A 14,765-nucleotide genomic window follows, 5' to 3' on the forward strand; every position below is an offset into this window, starting at 1 on the left:
ATGTTTCTTGACTTACAATGGGATTACATCCCAATGAACTGATTATAAATTGGCTGGGCATGGTAGTTCATCCCTGTAATCCCAGCACTTTAGGAGGCTGAGGCAGGAGAATCAAACCCCTGAGCTCAGAAGTTTGAGACCATCTTTGGCAACATAGTGAGACCCCATCTCTACAAAAATAAAAAAATTAGCTGGCTGTGGTGGCATGCACCTGTAGTCCCAGCTATTTAGGAGGCTGAGGTGGGAGGACTGCCTGAGCCCAGGAGGTCAAGACTGTAGTGAGCCAAGATCATGCCACTGCACTCCAGCCTGAGCAACAGAGCGAGACCCTGTTTTATTTATTTATTTTTTATTTTTTATTTTTTTGAGACGGAGTCTCGCTCTGTCACCCAGGCTGGAGTGCAGTGGCACCATCTCGGCTCACTGCAACCTCCGCCTCCTGGCTTCACGCCATTCTCCTGCCTCAGCCTCCGGAGTAGCTGGGACTACAGGCGCCCGCCACCACGCTCAGCTGATTTTTTGTATTTTTAGTAGAGACAGGGTTTCACCGTGTTGGCCAGGATGGTCTTGATCTCCTGACCTCGTGATCTGCCCGCCTCGGCCTCCCAAAGTGCTGGGATTACAGGCATGAGCCACTGCGCCCGGCCAGAGACCCTGTTTTAAAAAAAAATGAAAGAAAGAAAAGAAAAAAAAAGATCATAAGTTATAAATACTGTAAGTTGAAAATGCATTTAATACATTTAACCTACTGAACATCATAGCTTGGCCTAAACTATCTTAAATATGCTCAGAACACTTATATTAGCCTACAGTTGGCCAAATCATCCAATACAAAGTCTACTTTTATAATAAAGGATTGAATATCTCATGTGATTTATTGAATACTGTTCTGAAAGTGAAAAAAAGGAATGAAGTGTGGTTTCTACTGATTGTTTACTGCTTTCCCACCACTGTAAAGTTGAGAAATCATAAATCAAGCCATCTGTAAGTAAAAGATCATCTGTATGCGTATACTATACTGTTTTTACTTGAAGTGCTCTTTCACTGAATTCTATCCTTCCCAGCATCTTCAGATATAACTTTGTTATTTAGAGTAGAAATTTGGTAGTAAGGAATTATACTGTTATTACTTATTCAGCTGTTTGTTGCTTCCGAATAAGGAAGAATTGAACCTATTTATTTATTTGTAATAAGATCTCCCTATGAATTTTTTCCATATTATAATAGCAACGCATGCTTATTACCAAAGAAATATCTGACCAAAAAAATAGATATAGACAACTCAGACTTCACCAGAAAATTACTGTTAAGTAGTTTGTATATAGTCTTTCATGTCCTTGGGAGGGCAGGGGGATAGCACTAGTAATATATATGTATAAATATCCATAGATTGACTATTTTTGTTCAGGTTTTAAAAATATATGTAACTAATATCTTGTTGCGCCTTCCTTTGAGATATTTGCCTACTGCAGTGTTCTGCCCAGGGCAAAATTATTGTGTGATCCACCCTCCCTCCACACCCAAATAAAGAAAATGAAAATGAGTACAGAGGGGAGTTTAAAAGGGAAAACTTGTCTCAAAAGGGCAGTCTATAGTTCTACCCATTGATTTGGTATTATTAGATAAATATATTCCAATGTTTCCTTGAGTTTTCCTATATAAATATTAGCTCAAGATTGTACGACATATACTTATGTTGTGGCTTTATTCAGAGAAAGAAATGCAGCTCTTGCAGGAATTGAGTAGGAGCCAAGTTAATACAAGCTTTGGAAGACTGGAGAACAGGAAGTGGGTAAGGGAGGAAATGAGAAAGAAATCAACTCTTAGGTGAAGAAATAACTCCTATTTTTTCTTCAAATTGTACTGTTGCTTAATTGTTTTACATCAAGGATTATTATTATTTATAGTTTCATTATTGGTGAAATTGCATTTGAATGCTCATTAATGAGAGTAATACATCTCAATACTGAGTCTATTTGTGCCACAATACAAATCCTCAGTAAATGTATTGACTTTGTTCTGATTGCTCTGTTTTTCTCTATACCTAGGCAGATATTTTAAATTTCAGAAATTGTGCTATAGAATTTTTTTCAGTTCCAGAGCTATGGTTTTATTTAATATAAGGTTTATATAAGATTTCCTTACAGAGAAGAAAAATATAATGTACTTATATTTGGTGAGAGGCTTGGGTTAGATTCATTCTTTCAGTCAGCAATCATTTACTGTGTGTCTACTCTGTGCCAAGCCTTTTAAAGTCAGGTAAAAGATGTTCTCTCTGCTTCTTGGAGCCTGTAGTCCTATGATAAGGATAAAAAAGTAATAGAAGGAGCATAACACTACTTTGCTTCTATAAAATGAGAAAAACAAGTTTTCATATCTTGGTGAGAGATACCACTTCCTCCACTTGTTTTTCCAAACCATTGTAAAACTATTTCTGGTTAGATTTGAAAAGCTGAGGTGGGCTTAGAGATATGGCTAAACCTCAGGGCAGAACTGGAATGTGCTGTCACAGATTTGATCTGTTAAGCCATAGGAGAGCAGTTTAAGATTTACATTAAAATTTTGGAGCTCCATTAGTTTTTCACTGATACTTATTTTAGACAAGCAGACTTTTTTTTTAATGTTTATACCAAATATTCGTTTCTTTATTGCCTCCTTTTACAGCCCTATACTATAAATGAAGAGAAAAAACAAGTACATGTTAGAATCTGAAGCAGCAGCATGTTTGTTAGTTTTAGTTAATGTTTATACATGCAACAGGAGTTATATTATAAAATATATTAGAAAATAGTGATGAGTGTGAGTTGAAATTTCGATTTCTCTTTTTTTGTTATTAGAAAATTAATGGGCAGAAAAATAACACTACTTCTATATTTATGTATGTTCATTTCATGTTCAATAGTCCCTTTTACTCATTGATAAATATTTGAAATTATCCAAACAGATCATTATAAACCTGCAATTTCCCATCGAGATTTAAACAGCAGAAATGTCCTAGTGAAAAATGATGGAACCTGTGTCATTAGTGACTTTGGATTGTCCATGAGGCTGACTGGAAATAGACTGGTGCGCCCAGGGGAGGAAGATAATGCAGCCATTAGCGAGGTGAGTGTATACAAAAGGTATCACACTGATGTACTTTGAAATGATAATGAATTTAATTAAAACATGTACTGGCTGGGTGTGATGGCTCACGCCTGTAATGCCAGCACTTTGGTAAGCCCAGGTGGGTGAATCACCTGAGGTCAGAAGTTTGAGACCAGCCTGGCCAACATGGTGAAACCCCGTCTCTACTAAAAATACAAAAATTAGCCGGGCGCAGTGGCACGCACCTGTAATCCCAGCTACTCGGGAGTCTGAGGCAAGAGAATCGCTTGAACCCAGGAGGCGGAAGTTGTAGTGAGCTGAGATTGTGCCACTGCACTCCATCCTGGGGACAGAGTGAGACTCAGGACAATTATCCTCATATACTGCCAATTATAGAATACTAGGAATTACAAAAGTAGGAAATATAAAAGACATCTCATGAAGGCCTTTGTAAAGTTCATCAGTTTATTTTGGAACTCTCTGCCATTCCAAGTCATTTTTATAAGCATTAGGAACAAATTTGTAGGAACTGATTTTTGAGGCAAGGGTAAAGTTACCAAGTTTAAGATAACACAGTCCACCTTCTGATAATCACCATTACAATGTGGAACATATCCTTCCCAACTTTGTTCTCTGCATTCATATATACTTGTCTATGCACAACATATATGTATTTTTGTGACTTTAAAAATTTATTGATTTATTTATTTATTTTGAGATAAGAGTTTCACTTTTGTTGCCCATGCTGGAGTGCAATGGTGCAATCTCAGCCCACCGCAACCTCTGCCTCCCAGGTTGAAGCAATTCTCCTGCCTCAGCCTCCTGAGTAGCTGGGATTACAGGCATGTACCACCATGCCTGGCTAATTTTTGTATTTTTAGTAGATATGGGGTTTCTCCATGTTAGTCAGGGTGGTCTTGAATTCCTGACCTCAGGTGATCCACCCACCTCGGCCTCCCAAAGTGCTGCAATTACGAGTCTGAGCCACCACGCCCAGCTGTATTTTTTTTTTTTTTTTTTTTTTTGAGACGGAGTCTCTCTCTGTTGCCCAGGCTGGAGTGCAGTGGCGCGATCATGGCTCACTGTAAGCTCCGCCTCCCGGGTTCACGCCATTCTCCTGCCTCAGCCTCCCAAGTAGCTGGGACTACAGGCACCTGTCACCATGCCTGGCTAATTTTTTATATTTTTTTAGTAGAGACGGGGTTTCACCGTGTTAGCCAGGATGGTCTCGATCTCCTAACCTCGAGATCCGCCCGCCTCGGCCTCCCAAAGTGTTAGGATTACAGGCGTGAGCCACTGTACCCGGCCACCCAGCTGTATTTTTGTGAATTTTAAAAAAGATTAAGTTGTATACATATTGTTTTGCAAGTTTCTCACTGTATCTTACAGATTATTTATGTTGATATACATAGGAAAGTCTAGCTCATTTTTGATTGATTAATAGTAGTCACTAAAATGGATTTACCACAGTTTAATTATTCAGGAAGGGCATTTTATAGGTAAAAAATAAGTTATAGAAAGGTTTAATGACATGGTTAGGGTCAAATAACATTGACATGACTAAGATTTACATATAACTTCTGGTCTAATGTCTGTTCTTCAGAATATGCTACATTCTCTGTCTAAAAAATATCACTCTAATTTATCAGGTTGGCACTATCAGATATATGGCACCAGAAGTGCTAGAAGGAGCTGTGAACTTGAGGGACTGTGAATCAGCTTTGAAACAAGTAGACATGTATGCTCTTGGACTAATCTATTGGGAGATATTTATGAGATGTACAGACCTCTTCCCAGGTAAAAACTACTGTCAAAAGTTGATATTTTTTGAAGTGAAGCAGTTATATCTTCTTTCTCTACCTATAGTACCTAACTCAACTTTTATGTAAGAATCTTTTTACTTTCATTTAAACCTTTAGTTCATTGCCATCTAGTGTTTAGAAACATTATTAGCAGCAGGATGCAAATTAGGAATTTTTTTTTTTAGAGTACTCCAGGTTTTCATCTGAGTGCAATTTAATTAATTGCCAGTAATAGCTTATCTAACTGTATTTTGTTTGGTCTCTGATTGCTTTAGCAGTCAACATTTTCCTTATGCACCATCTGAGTGTTTGAGACAAGCTACACTTAGGATGTTTACTGAGTTGAACCCATAAGGAATTAGAAGCAATGAATTATTTGTAAACACTTTTTTCTTTTTTTTTTCATGCTCCCTTTCTCCCTCCTTCCTTCTTTCCTTCTTTCTTCCTTCCTTCCTTCCTCTTCCCCTCTCTTTTTATCTCCTTCCCTTCCTCCTCTTTCCTCTTCTTCCTTCCTTTCAATGAAAGAATACTCATTGGCCAGGTGCGGTGGCTCATGCCTGTAATCCCAGCACTTTGTGAGGCTGAGGCTTGCAGATCACCTGAGGTCAGGAGTTCGAGACCAACCTGACCAATATGGTGAAACGCCATCTCTACTAAAAATACAAAAATTAGCCAGGCGTGGTGGCATGCACCTGTAATCCCAGCTACTCAGGAGGCTGAGATAGGAGAATCACTTGAACCCGGGAGGCAGAGGTTGCAGTGAGTCAAGATCGTGCCATTGCACCCCAGCCTGGGCAACAAGAGCAAAACTCTGTCTCAAAAAAATAAAAAAAGGCCTGGCACGGTGGCTCACACCTGTAATCCCAGCACTTTGGGAGGCTGAGGCGGGCGGATCACAAGGTCAGGAGTTTGAGACCAGCCTGGCCAATATGGTAAAACCCCATCTCTACTAATAATACAAAAATTAGCCAGGCGTGGTGGCGAGCACCTGTAGTCCCAGCTACTTGGGAGGCTGGGGCAGAGGAATTGCTTGAACCCAGTAGGCAGAGGTTGCAGTGAGCCGAGATCACACCATGCACTCCAGCCTGGGTAACAGAGCAAGACTCCATCTCAAAAAAAGAGAAAGAATACTCATTTAAGTGAATGTTTGTTTGAGGCTTACTTGAAATAGCCAAATGAATTTATAGTTTTCCCTTCTTAGGGATTACGTCATTATAGTATCATCTAAAAACTTTAACTATAAATCTGGCATTGCATTCTTCTAGGTGCTATACAGATGATTTGATCTGTGTGGCCACTGTCTTTTAGGAATAACACCATTAAAAGCATAGAAAAAGGAACTAGCATTGGACAAATTTATGAAATAGAGCTATTTAATTTAAAAAGATTAATAGTGGAGTTGAATTGTTTGGCTTTAAAGACATTAGGCATTACACATTAGTTTATATATATCAAGTGTGTATATGTATGTGTATATATATATACACATACACACATATATATGTGTGTGTGTATATATATATACACACACACATATGTATGTATCAAGTATATGTATATGTATAGATAATTTTTTTAAGAGACAGAGCCTCACTCTGTCACTAGGCTGGAGTGCAGTGGTGTGATCACAGCTCACTGCAGCCTTGACCTCCCCAGGCTCATGTGATTCTCTCACCTTAGCCTCTGAGTAGCTGGGACTACAGGCATGCACCACCAAGCCTGGTTCATTTTTGTATTTTTTTGTAGAGACAAGGTTTCACCATGTTGCTCAGGCTGGTCTCAAACTCTTGGGCTCAAGTGATCCACCCAGTTCAGCCTCCAAAAATGCCTGGATTACAGGAGTGAGCCACTGCACCAGGCCAAACATTAGTTTGTAATTCAAAAATATAATGAAATAAATCAGTGATTATTTAGATTAAGTGCAGATCAATCAGTTGTCTAGAAGTACATTTTCTAGTTAATTAAAAATACAGAGATTCAATTGAGGCATTTTTCTGAAAATTGCAGTAATTGCAGTAGTACTTTTTTTGGCCGGATGTGGTGGCTCACGCCTGTAATCCCAGCACTTTAGGAGGCCGAGGCAGGTGGATCACCTGAGGTCGGGAGTTCAAGACCAGCCTGACCAACATGGTGAAACCCTGCCTCTACTAAAAATACATTAGCTGCCGGGTGCGGTGGCTCACGCTTGTAATCCCAGCACTTTGGGAGGCCGAGGCGGGTGGATCACGAGGTCAGGAGATCGAGACCACGGTGAAACCCCGTCTCTACTAAAAATACAAAAAAATTAGCCGGGCCTGGTGGCGGGCGCCTGTAGTCCCAGCTACTCGGAGAGGCTGAGGCAGGAGAATGGCGTGAACCCGGGAGGCGGAGCTTGCAGTGAGCCGAGATTGCGCCACTGCACTCCAGCCGGGGTGAGAAAGCGAGACTCCGTCTCAAAAAAAAAAAAAAAAAAATACATTAGCTGAGTGTGGTGGCACATGCCTGTAATCCCAGCTACTTGGGAGGCTGAGGCAGGAGAATCACTTGAACCCAGGAGGCAGAGGTTGCAGTGCTGAGATTGCACCATTGCACTCCAGCCTGGGCAACAAGAGTGAAACTTGGTCTCAAAAAAAAAAAAAAAACAAAAAAACCAAGTACTGTTTTTGTTTTGTTTTTAAGATACAGGGTCTCACTCTTGCCCAGGCTGGAGTGCAGTTGTGCAATCATAGCTCACTGCAGCCCTGAACTCTTGGGCTCAAGCAGTCTTCCTGCTCAGCCTCCTAAGTAGCTAGGACTACAGGTGCATGCCACCACGCCCGGCTAATATTTTATTTTTTGTCGAGACAGGGTTTTGCTGTATTGCCCAGGCTGGCCTCAAACTCCTGGGATCAAGTGATCCTCCAGCCTTGGCCTCCCAAAATGCTGCGATTACAGGCATGAGCCACCACACCCAAACCCACAAGTATTGTATTATTAGAACTTTGACCACAGTTTGATAATTTCTTTGTTAATAGTCTCATGTAGGATTTTTGTTTTAGAAGCATGTCTGACTGAAATGATTTTTTCATCAGATTAGTACACTGCTACAAGCAATATATTTTGAAAAACTACTGTGTTCAAAGAATGACTATTGCTTTTGATCTGATAAATAATAAAGAAAGATATCAAATGTTTGAATAGGGAAAGGCAATGAAATCTTGTTTTCAGAAGATTATTTTAGCAAATATGTAGGATTAATTAAAATAGAAATAGAACTAGAAGGGGCTTAAAAAAGGAAAAAGAAATGGAGAGTTACTGTTTAATGGGTACAGAGTTTCAGTTTGGGAAGATAGAAGCAGTTCTAGAAATGGATAGTGGTAATGGTTGTACAATAGTGTGAATGTACTTAATACCACAGAATGATACACTTAAAAATGGTTAAAATGGTCAGTTTTATGTTATGTATACTCTACATAAAAAATAATAAATAAGGAATAAAAAATAAAAAAGGAATAAGAAGGAATAAAAAAGGAATAATAAGAAAAAATAAAAAAGGAATAAGAAGAGAGTTGCTTTAAAATACTCTGTAATCTTGGATATGGAAATGGGGAGAGGCAAATTTGGGAGAAAATGCAGAGAAGAAATCTGTACTTGTGGTTATCTATTAAAAGAATGAGATTCAGGCCAGGCGTGGTGGCTCATGCCTGCAAACCCAGCACTTTAGGAGGCTGAGAGGGGGCGGATCTCGAGGTCAGGAGTTCGAGACCAGCCTGGCCAGCATGGTGAAACCCCGCTCTACTACAAATACAAAAATTAGACAGGTGCAGTGGCGCACGCCTGTAATCCCAGCTACTCAGGAGGCTGAGGCAGGAGAATCACCTGAACCTGGGAGGCAGAGGTTGCAGTGAGCCGAGATCACGCCACTGCACTTCAGCCTGGGTGACAGAACGACACTCCATCTCAAAAAATAAAAAGAATGGGATTCAAAGGAATTGAGAAATATTCAGAGGTTGGCCGGGCACAGTGGCTCAGGCCTGTAATCCTAGCACTTTGGGAGGCTGAGGTGGGTGGATCATTTGAGGTCAGGAGTTCGAAACCAGCCTGGCCAACATGGTGAAAGCCTATCTCTACTAAAAATATTTAAAAATTAGCTGGTCGTGGTGGCAGGCGCCTGTAATTCCAGCTACTTGGGAGGCTGAGGCAGAAGAACTGCTTGAACCAGGGAGGCGGAGGTTGCAGTGAGCTGAGATTGTCGCCATTGCGCTCCATCCTGGGCAACAGAGCAAGACTCCATCTCTAAAAAAAAAAAGAACTATTCAGAGGTCTAAAAAAACAGTGAGGGTGGGCCAGGCACAGTGGCTCACGTCTATAATCCCAGCACTTTGGGAGGCCAAGGCTAGTGGATCACCTGAGGTCAGGAGTTCGAGACCAGCCTGACCAACATGGTGAAACCCCAACTGTACTAAAATACAAAAAAACTGTACTAAAAATACAAAAAAATTTGCGGGACTTGGTAATCCCAGCTACTTGGGAGGCTGAGGCAAGAGAATTGCTTGAACCCGGGAGGCAGAGGTTGCAGTGAGCAGAGATTGTGCCACCGCACTCCAGCCTGGGTGACAAAGCGAGACTCTGTGTCAAAAAAAAGAAAAAAAAAAAGTGAGGGTGAGGGTGGCAACCAGAAAGATGAGTTAATCTTGGAGACTATTCGATGGGGTATTGACAGACAACTAAATAAATTTTTAAAGACAATTAAAAATAATAAATAAGATGGAAATTTAAGATTAAAATGGTTATTTGGGAGTTGTCTACATAGAGATGGTAACTGAGAAGTTATGAGTCGATGCACTCCTTTAACTGGAACATAAAAAGAAAGAAAAATAGGTGAATAATGACTGAATATTAGGGTACTACCCCCATGAAGTAGGTTAATTAAGACAAATGATCAGAAAAATAGTGAGAAAACTGAAAAATCCTAATGCCTTGTAAGTCAGTATTAGAAAACTTTAAGAACTAAGATTTCAGCCTGAGGAAGCTGATTAAAAAATAAAAATAAAAAAACACACCAATATTGATGGCAATAGATGTAATTGAAAGGTCAAGAGGAAACAGAACTGAGGAATGATTTTTGAATTTGAATAGGAGGAGGTCATTGGTATTCTTAGAAGAGTTTCTGTGGAATACAGAACACAGAAATCATGTTACAGAGTGTATATAGGAGGCGAAAGTATTTAAAAAGCACAGTCAAGGGATACAGGGCACTCTTGAAAATTTTAACAATTAAATGAGGTGGAAGTAGAAAAGAAAAAAGGATCATATAAATATATATTAATAAACCTAGAGAATAGTGTATACTAACTATAAAATTCTTATAAAACATTTTTTAAACTTTTATGATATACCTCAAAATGCAGTATGTGCTGTGTTATTAAATGGAAACACTATGTAATGAAGGTTACTTCTCTATAAAATGTTAGTAAAATAAATGAATTATCTGTATTACAGAGGAAGAGTGAAATGCTACAAAGTTTAAATAGAAGGGGGAGAAGGAAGAAAAAAGGGAGAGATAGAAAAAGGAAGAAAGAATAAGTGTAATTTGAGAAGGGAGCTAAAAAAAGGTCTCTAACTGGTAGAGACATAGTTAACAGGTGGCACATGGGGTGAGAAGCAGGGAATGGTATCTGATAGTGCTAGATATTACTATAAGATATTTTGGGCAGTTCTAAAGAAAATGAGATTATGAAACTTTCCTTGAGCAATCCAGCGATAGTAAGGAAATCCAGTAAGGTTTTAAGGAAATCCAATAAGGTTATTATCTTCCATGATAATGATTTTTGTCATTAACATTCACCTTTGTATCTCTAATACCTAACACTAAGTTAGCGCTAAACAAGTTTCTGTTGAACAATTAGATTTTGAACTGTGAAGATTTAGTGGAAATTTATTTGGTAATTCTTAACCATTGCATTCATAAAAGATTGTGCTTCAATTTCATTTAGCAACTTTTAAAATTATAATTTGGACCTAATTTTTTAAAAGAGTAAAATTGGGAATTTTTAGTTATTCTACTACACCAGCATTTGAAAAAAAATAAATAACACTTGGAAGGTATGTGTATGTGTTGTGTGTATGTCTCAGAGACAGATCAGATACATTAGCAAATATCTTGTAGTTCACAGATGGTATAGGATAAGGTTTTATCACATGGGGTTTCAAGGAAGAAAGTGATATACTAACTGGCATGATTATGAAATCCTTTAATTTTATCTCTCAAGTTCAATGTTGATGTTATTGATCAACACTAAGTATCTGCTTAAATGTTTACAGTATGTGAAAATCACTTGTATTTATACATAAGGCAGTATTACAACAAACAGGCAATTCTGCATAGATAATAGAATTAATCTTTGTAAATCTTTTTTAATATTGGTGGAGGGCAAGTATTTATGAGTTGTTTTGAGTATTCAAATAGAAACAAAACTTAAATGAAACATAAACTTATTTGTAATGTGGTTTCCATCTGGGTCATTATAACTTTGTATTATCTCCATGTAAGTGATATAAGGAAGGTGGCAGACATTGCCATTTTGCTTACGGGAAGTCTAAAACAGAATAGTTAAATGACTTTTCCAAGGTCAAGATGAAGCAAAGATTAGAACCTAAATGCCTTATCCTCTGTCTTGATGTTCTTTCTTCTAATTTATCTAGTCATTTTAATAGGGTGGGAGGACGGGTAAAGAGACAGGAACAGTCTCTCGTTCTGTGTTCTTTGCCATGGTTTCTAGTAGATCATTGAGTGTTGGTCCCAGGGGTCTTCTATGTGATTCAATATATTATATATATAAACTTAATTTTATTATCATATTTTGTAAAAATCAAAAGCCTAACATCAGAGTTGATTGTGCTTATTGGCAATGAATAGGGTTATTAAATAGTGATAAAATAGTTAATAATATTTAAGTCCATGATCTAAATACTACCTGTTAGTTAAAAGGAATTTTTAGAGCTGGGCACAGTGGCTCACATCTGTAATCTCAGCACCTTGGGAGGCTGAGGCAGGAGAATCATTTGAGGGCAGAAGTATGAGACCAGCCTAGGCAACATGGCAAGACCTTATCTGTACAAAAATATTTTTAAAAATTAGCTGGGCATGGTGGCACACTCTTGTAGTCTTAGCTATTAGGGAGGCCACTTGAGTGCAGGAGTTCAAGTTACAGTGAGCTATGATCATGCCACCGTACTCCATCCTGGGCAACAAAGTGAGACCGTTTCTTTGAAAAAAATTTTTTTTAAAGTCTATTGATTTTTCTTTCAAATGACCATTATCATAAATATTTTTGTAACATTTGATACAGTCTGGCTGGACTATAATAGAACCAATGATGTAATGAGACATAGTGACTGTTCAACCCACCCACTTATATTTGGTTCTGTGGGCATATTTGTTGCACTAGGTCCTGGAGTTTTTCTTCATCTTTACCCCCCTCCATGGGATCAGTGTTCAGGCATGTTTTCAAGTATTAAGTGTGCCCTATAAACATAATAGTCTTTTTTCCCTGAGTTTAGTAATACCAGAAACCATTTAAAAATACCTATCCATCATTGAAACTACCATTTGATTTATCAACAAATATTTGAGACTTTTCTAAGCAAAGCATTTATTATGGGCGTGGTAGCTCATGCCTGTAATCCCAGCACTTTAGGAGGCCAAAGCTGGTGGATCACCTGAGGTCAGGAGTTCAAGACCAGCCTGACCAACATGGTGAAACCCTATCTCTACTAAAATACGAAAATTAGCTGGACGTGGTGGTGTGCGCCTGTAATCCTAGCTACTCGGGAGGCTGAGGCAAGAGAATCACTTGAACCCGGGAGGCAGAGGTTGCAGTGAGCTGAGATTGTGCCACTGCACTCCAGCCTGGGCAACAGAGTAAGACTCCATCTAAAAAAAGAAAGAAAGAAAAAAAAAATCATTAAACCTACAGCAAGGTCTCTTTAGGATTTCCAAATGTGCCTGAAGGGGTTAAAAAATAAAAAGATTGTGACACAATTTTTTTTGCTTACTTGGTATCAGAAATACCCGTTATTCTGTCATTTATGATAATTAGAAATTTTATTCTGTCATTCTTTCTACAAATCCACAGGGGAATCCGTACCAGAGTACCAGATGGCTTTTCAGACAGAAGTTGGAAACCATCCCACTTTTGAGGATATGCAGGTTCTTGTGTCTAGGGAAAAACAGAGACCCAAGTTCCCAGAAGCCTGGAAAGAAAATAGCCTGGTAAGAAAAAACTAAGTTATTAAAGAGAGGACTTATGACTGAATATGTTTTAATGTTGTTTGAAGCAAAAATAGACTGTTAATAATGTTAATAGTTTTTGGAGTTGCCTGATGCCACAAATCCAACTTGATTTTTATGATGTTACGTTTTCAAATTTTTCAATATGAAAAAAAGTCAGTTTTTAGTTCCATTTTGTTTTTTTCCAAGCTTAAAATACTATTTAGAGAGAATAACTAATGTGTCATAAGTTTGCCAGATTAGGTAACAGCTGGATTAATTAACATATTAATATTTTAAATATTATTGAAATTCTATCTTACTCTCTTGAGAATAGTATCAAAACTGTTAAGTAGTGCAGGCTTACATAACCAATGGCTAATGAAAATTTAGGCTAGACCTGAAAAAAACCAAGGTGCAGCCTATGAATTCTGCTAATCATTAAAAATATAATTCGGCTGGGTGCGGTGGCTCACACCTGTAATCCCAGCACTTTGGGAGGCCAAGGTGGGAAGATTGCCTGAGCTCAGGAGTTCGTGACCAGCCTGGGCAACATGGTGAAACCCCGTCTCTACTAAAATACAAAAAATTAGCTGGGCGTGGTGGCATGCACCTGTAGTCCCAGCTAGTTGGCAGGCTGAGGCAGGAGAATTGCTTGAACCGGGGAGGCAGAGGTTGCAGTGAGCCGAGATCACGCCACTGCACTCCAGCCTGGGTGACAGAGCGAGACTCTGTCTCAAAAAAAAAAAAAAAGTATGTATATATATATATACACACACACACACACACATACACATATACATATATATTTTTATATATTTATATATGATATATATTTATAATATGTAAAATTCACAACAATGAAATATCTCAAGTCCCCTGCCTTTGAGTAAGTTGTTGTTACAACACTGAAAACATCTTACAAATTAACAAATATACACTTATATAATCTTTTAGTATAAATAGGATAATCTCTCCACTATCATTTCTGAAGTTTATTTTTTTACTTAAACACATTTTTTTAATGTCAGTACCTCTAGATGTATCTATTTCTCTCCATTTGGTCAGTATTCTACTGATAAAATCATATGATCATTCTATTGGATGATATATTATAATTATTGTATTAAAAAGGAATAAACTACCTCTCCCTACTATCACTCTCCATAAGTAACTCGCTTTAGCAATCTTTTGGGTTTTTTTCTCTTCCAAAGATTACCATTATAACTTCAAATACTCTATCTATTCTTAAGTTGTCTCTCGTTTACTTTCTCCCAGTTTGTAATATTCTATTATTAAATGATTTATGTTTTGTCTGTAAATTCATCTAATATTTAAATACAATAATGAGAAATTTGTAGTATTATGACTATGTAAGCATTCACTGCACAACCAACTATTGTGCTTGGATTTATAGGAAATAAAAATTCTACATTAGTTACTAAAATCTCCCCTGCACTTTGGGGAGAATGTTTTAAGTTATCATCCATCACTTGAGCCCAAGGGTTTGAGGCTGCAGTGAGCTATGATCACACCACTGCCCTCCAGCCTGAGTAAGACCCTCTCTCTTTAAAAAAAATGTCATCAAGTCCCAGCTGCCCAGGAGGCTGAGGTAGGAGAATTGCTTGAACCCAGGAGGTAGAGGT

The 14,765-nt window shown here is 38.3% G+C and overlaps 1 protein-coding gene across 1 annotated transcript in view; it reads left to right on the top strand.

The window, feature by feature from the left end:
- Window positions 1–14,765, top strand: part of BMPR2 (bone morphogenetic protein receptor type 2) — a 208,072-nt gene that overhangs the window by 168,113 nt on the left and 25,194 nt on the right. Inside the window, exons 8-10 of the mRNA XM_003253956.3 lie at window positions 2,945–3,105; window positions 4,737–4,884; window positions 12,986–13,122. Coding sequence (XP_003254004.1) covers window positions 2,945–3,105; window positions 4,737–4,884; window positions 12,986–13,122 — 446 coding nt within the window. The remainder of the gene's footprint in view (window positions 1–2,944; window positions 3,106–4,736; window positions 4,885–12,985; window positions 13,123–14,765) is intronic.

This window comes from Nomascus leucogenys, chromosome 22a, assembly GCF_006542625.1.
Source record: "Nomascus leucogenys isolate Asia chromosome 22a, Asia_NLE_v1, whole genome shotgun sequence".
Taxonomy (NCBI): Eukaryota; Metazoa; Chordata; class Mammalia; order Primates; family Hylobatidae; genus Nomascus; species Nomascus leucogenys.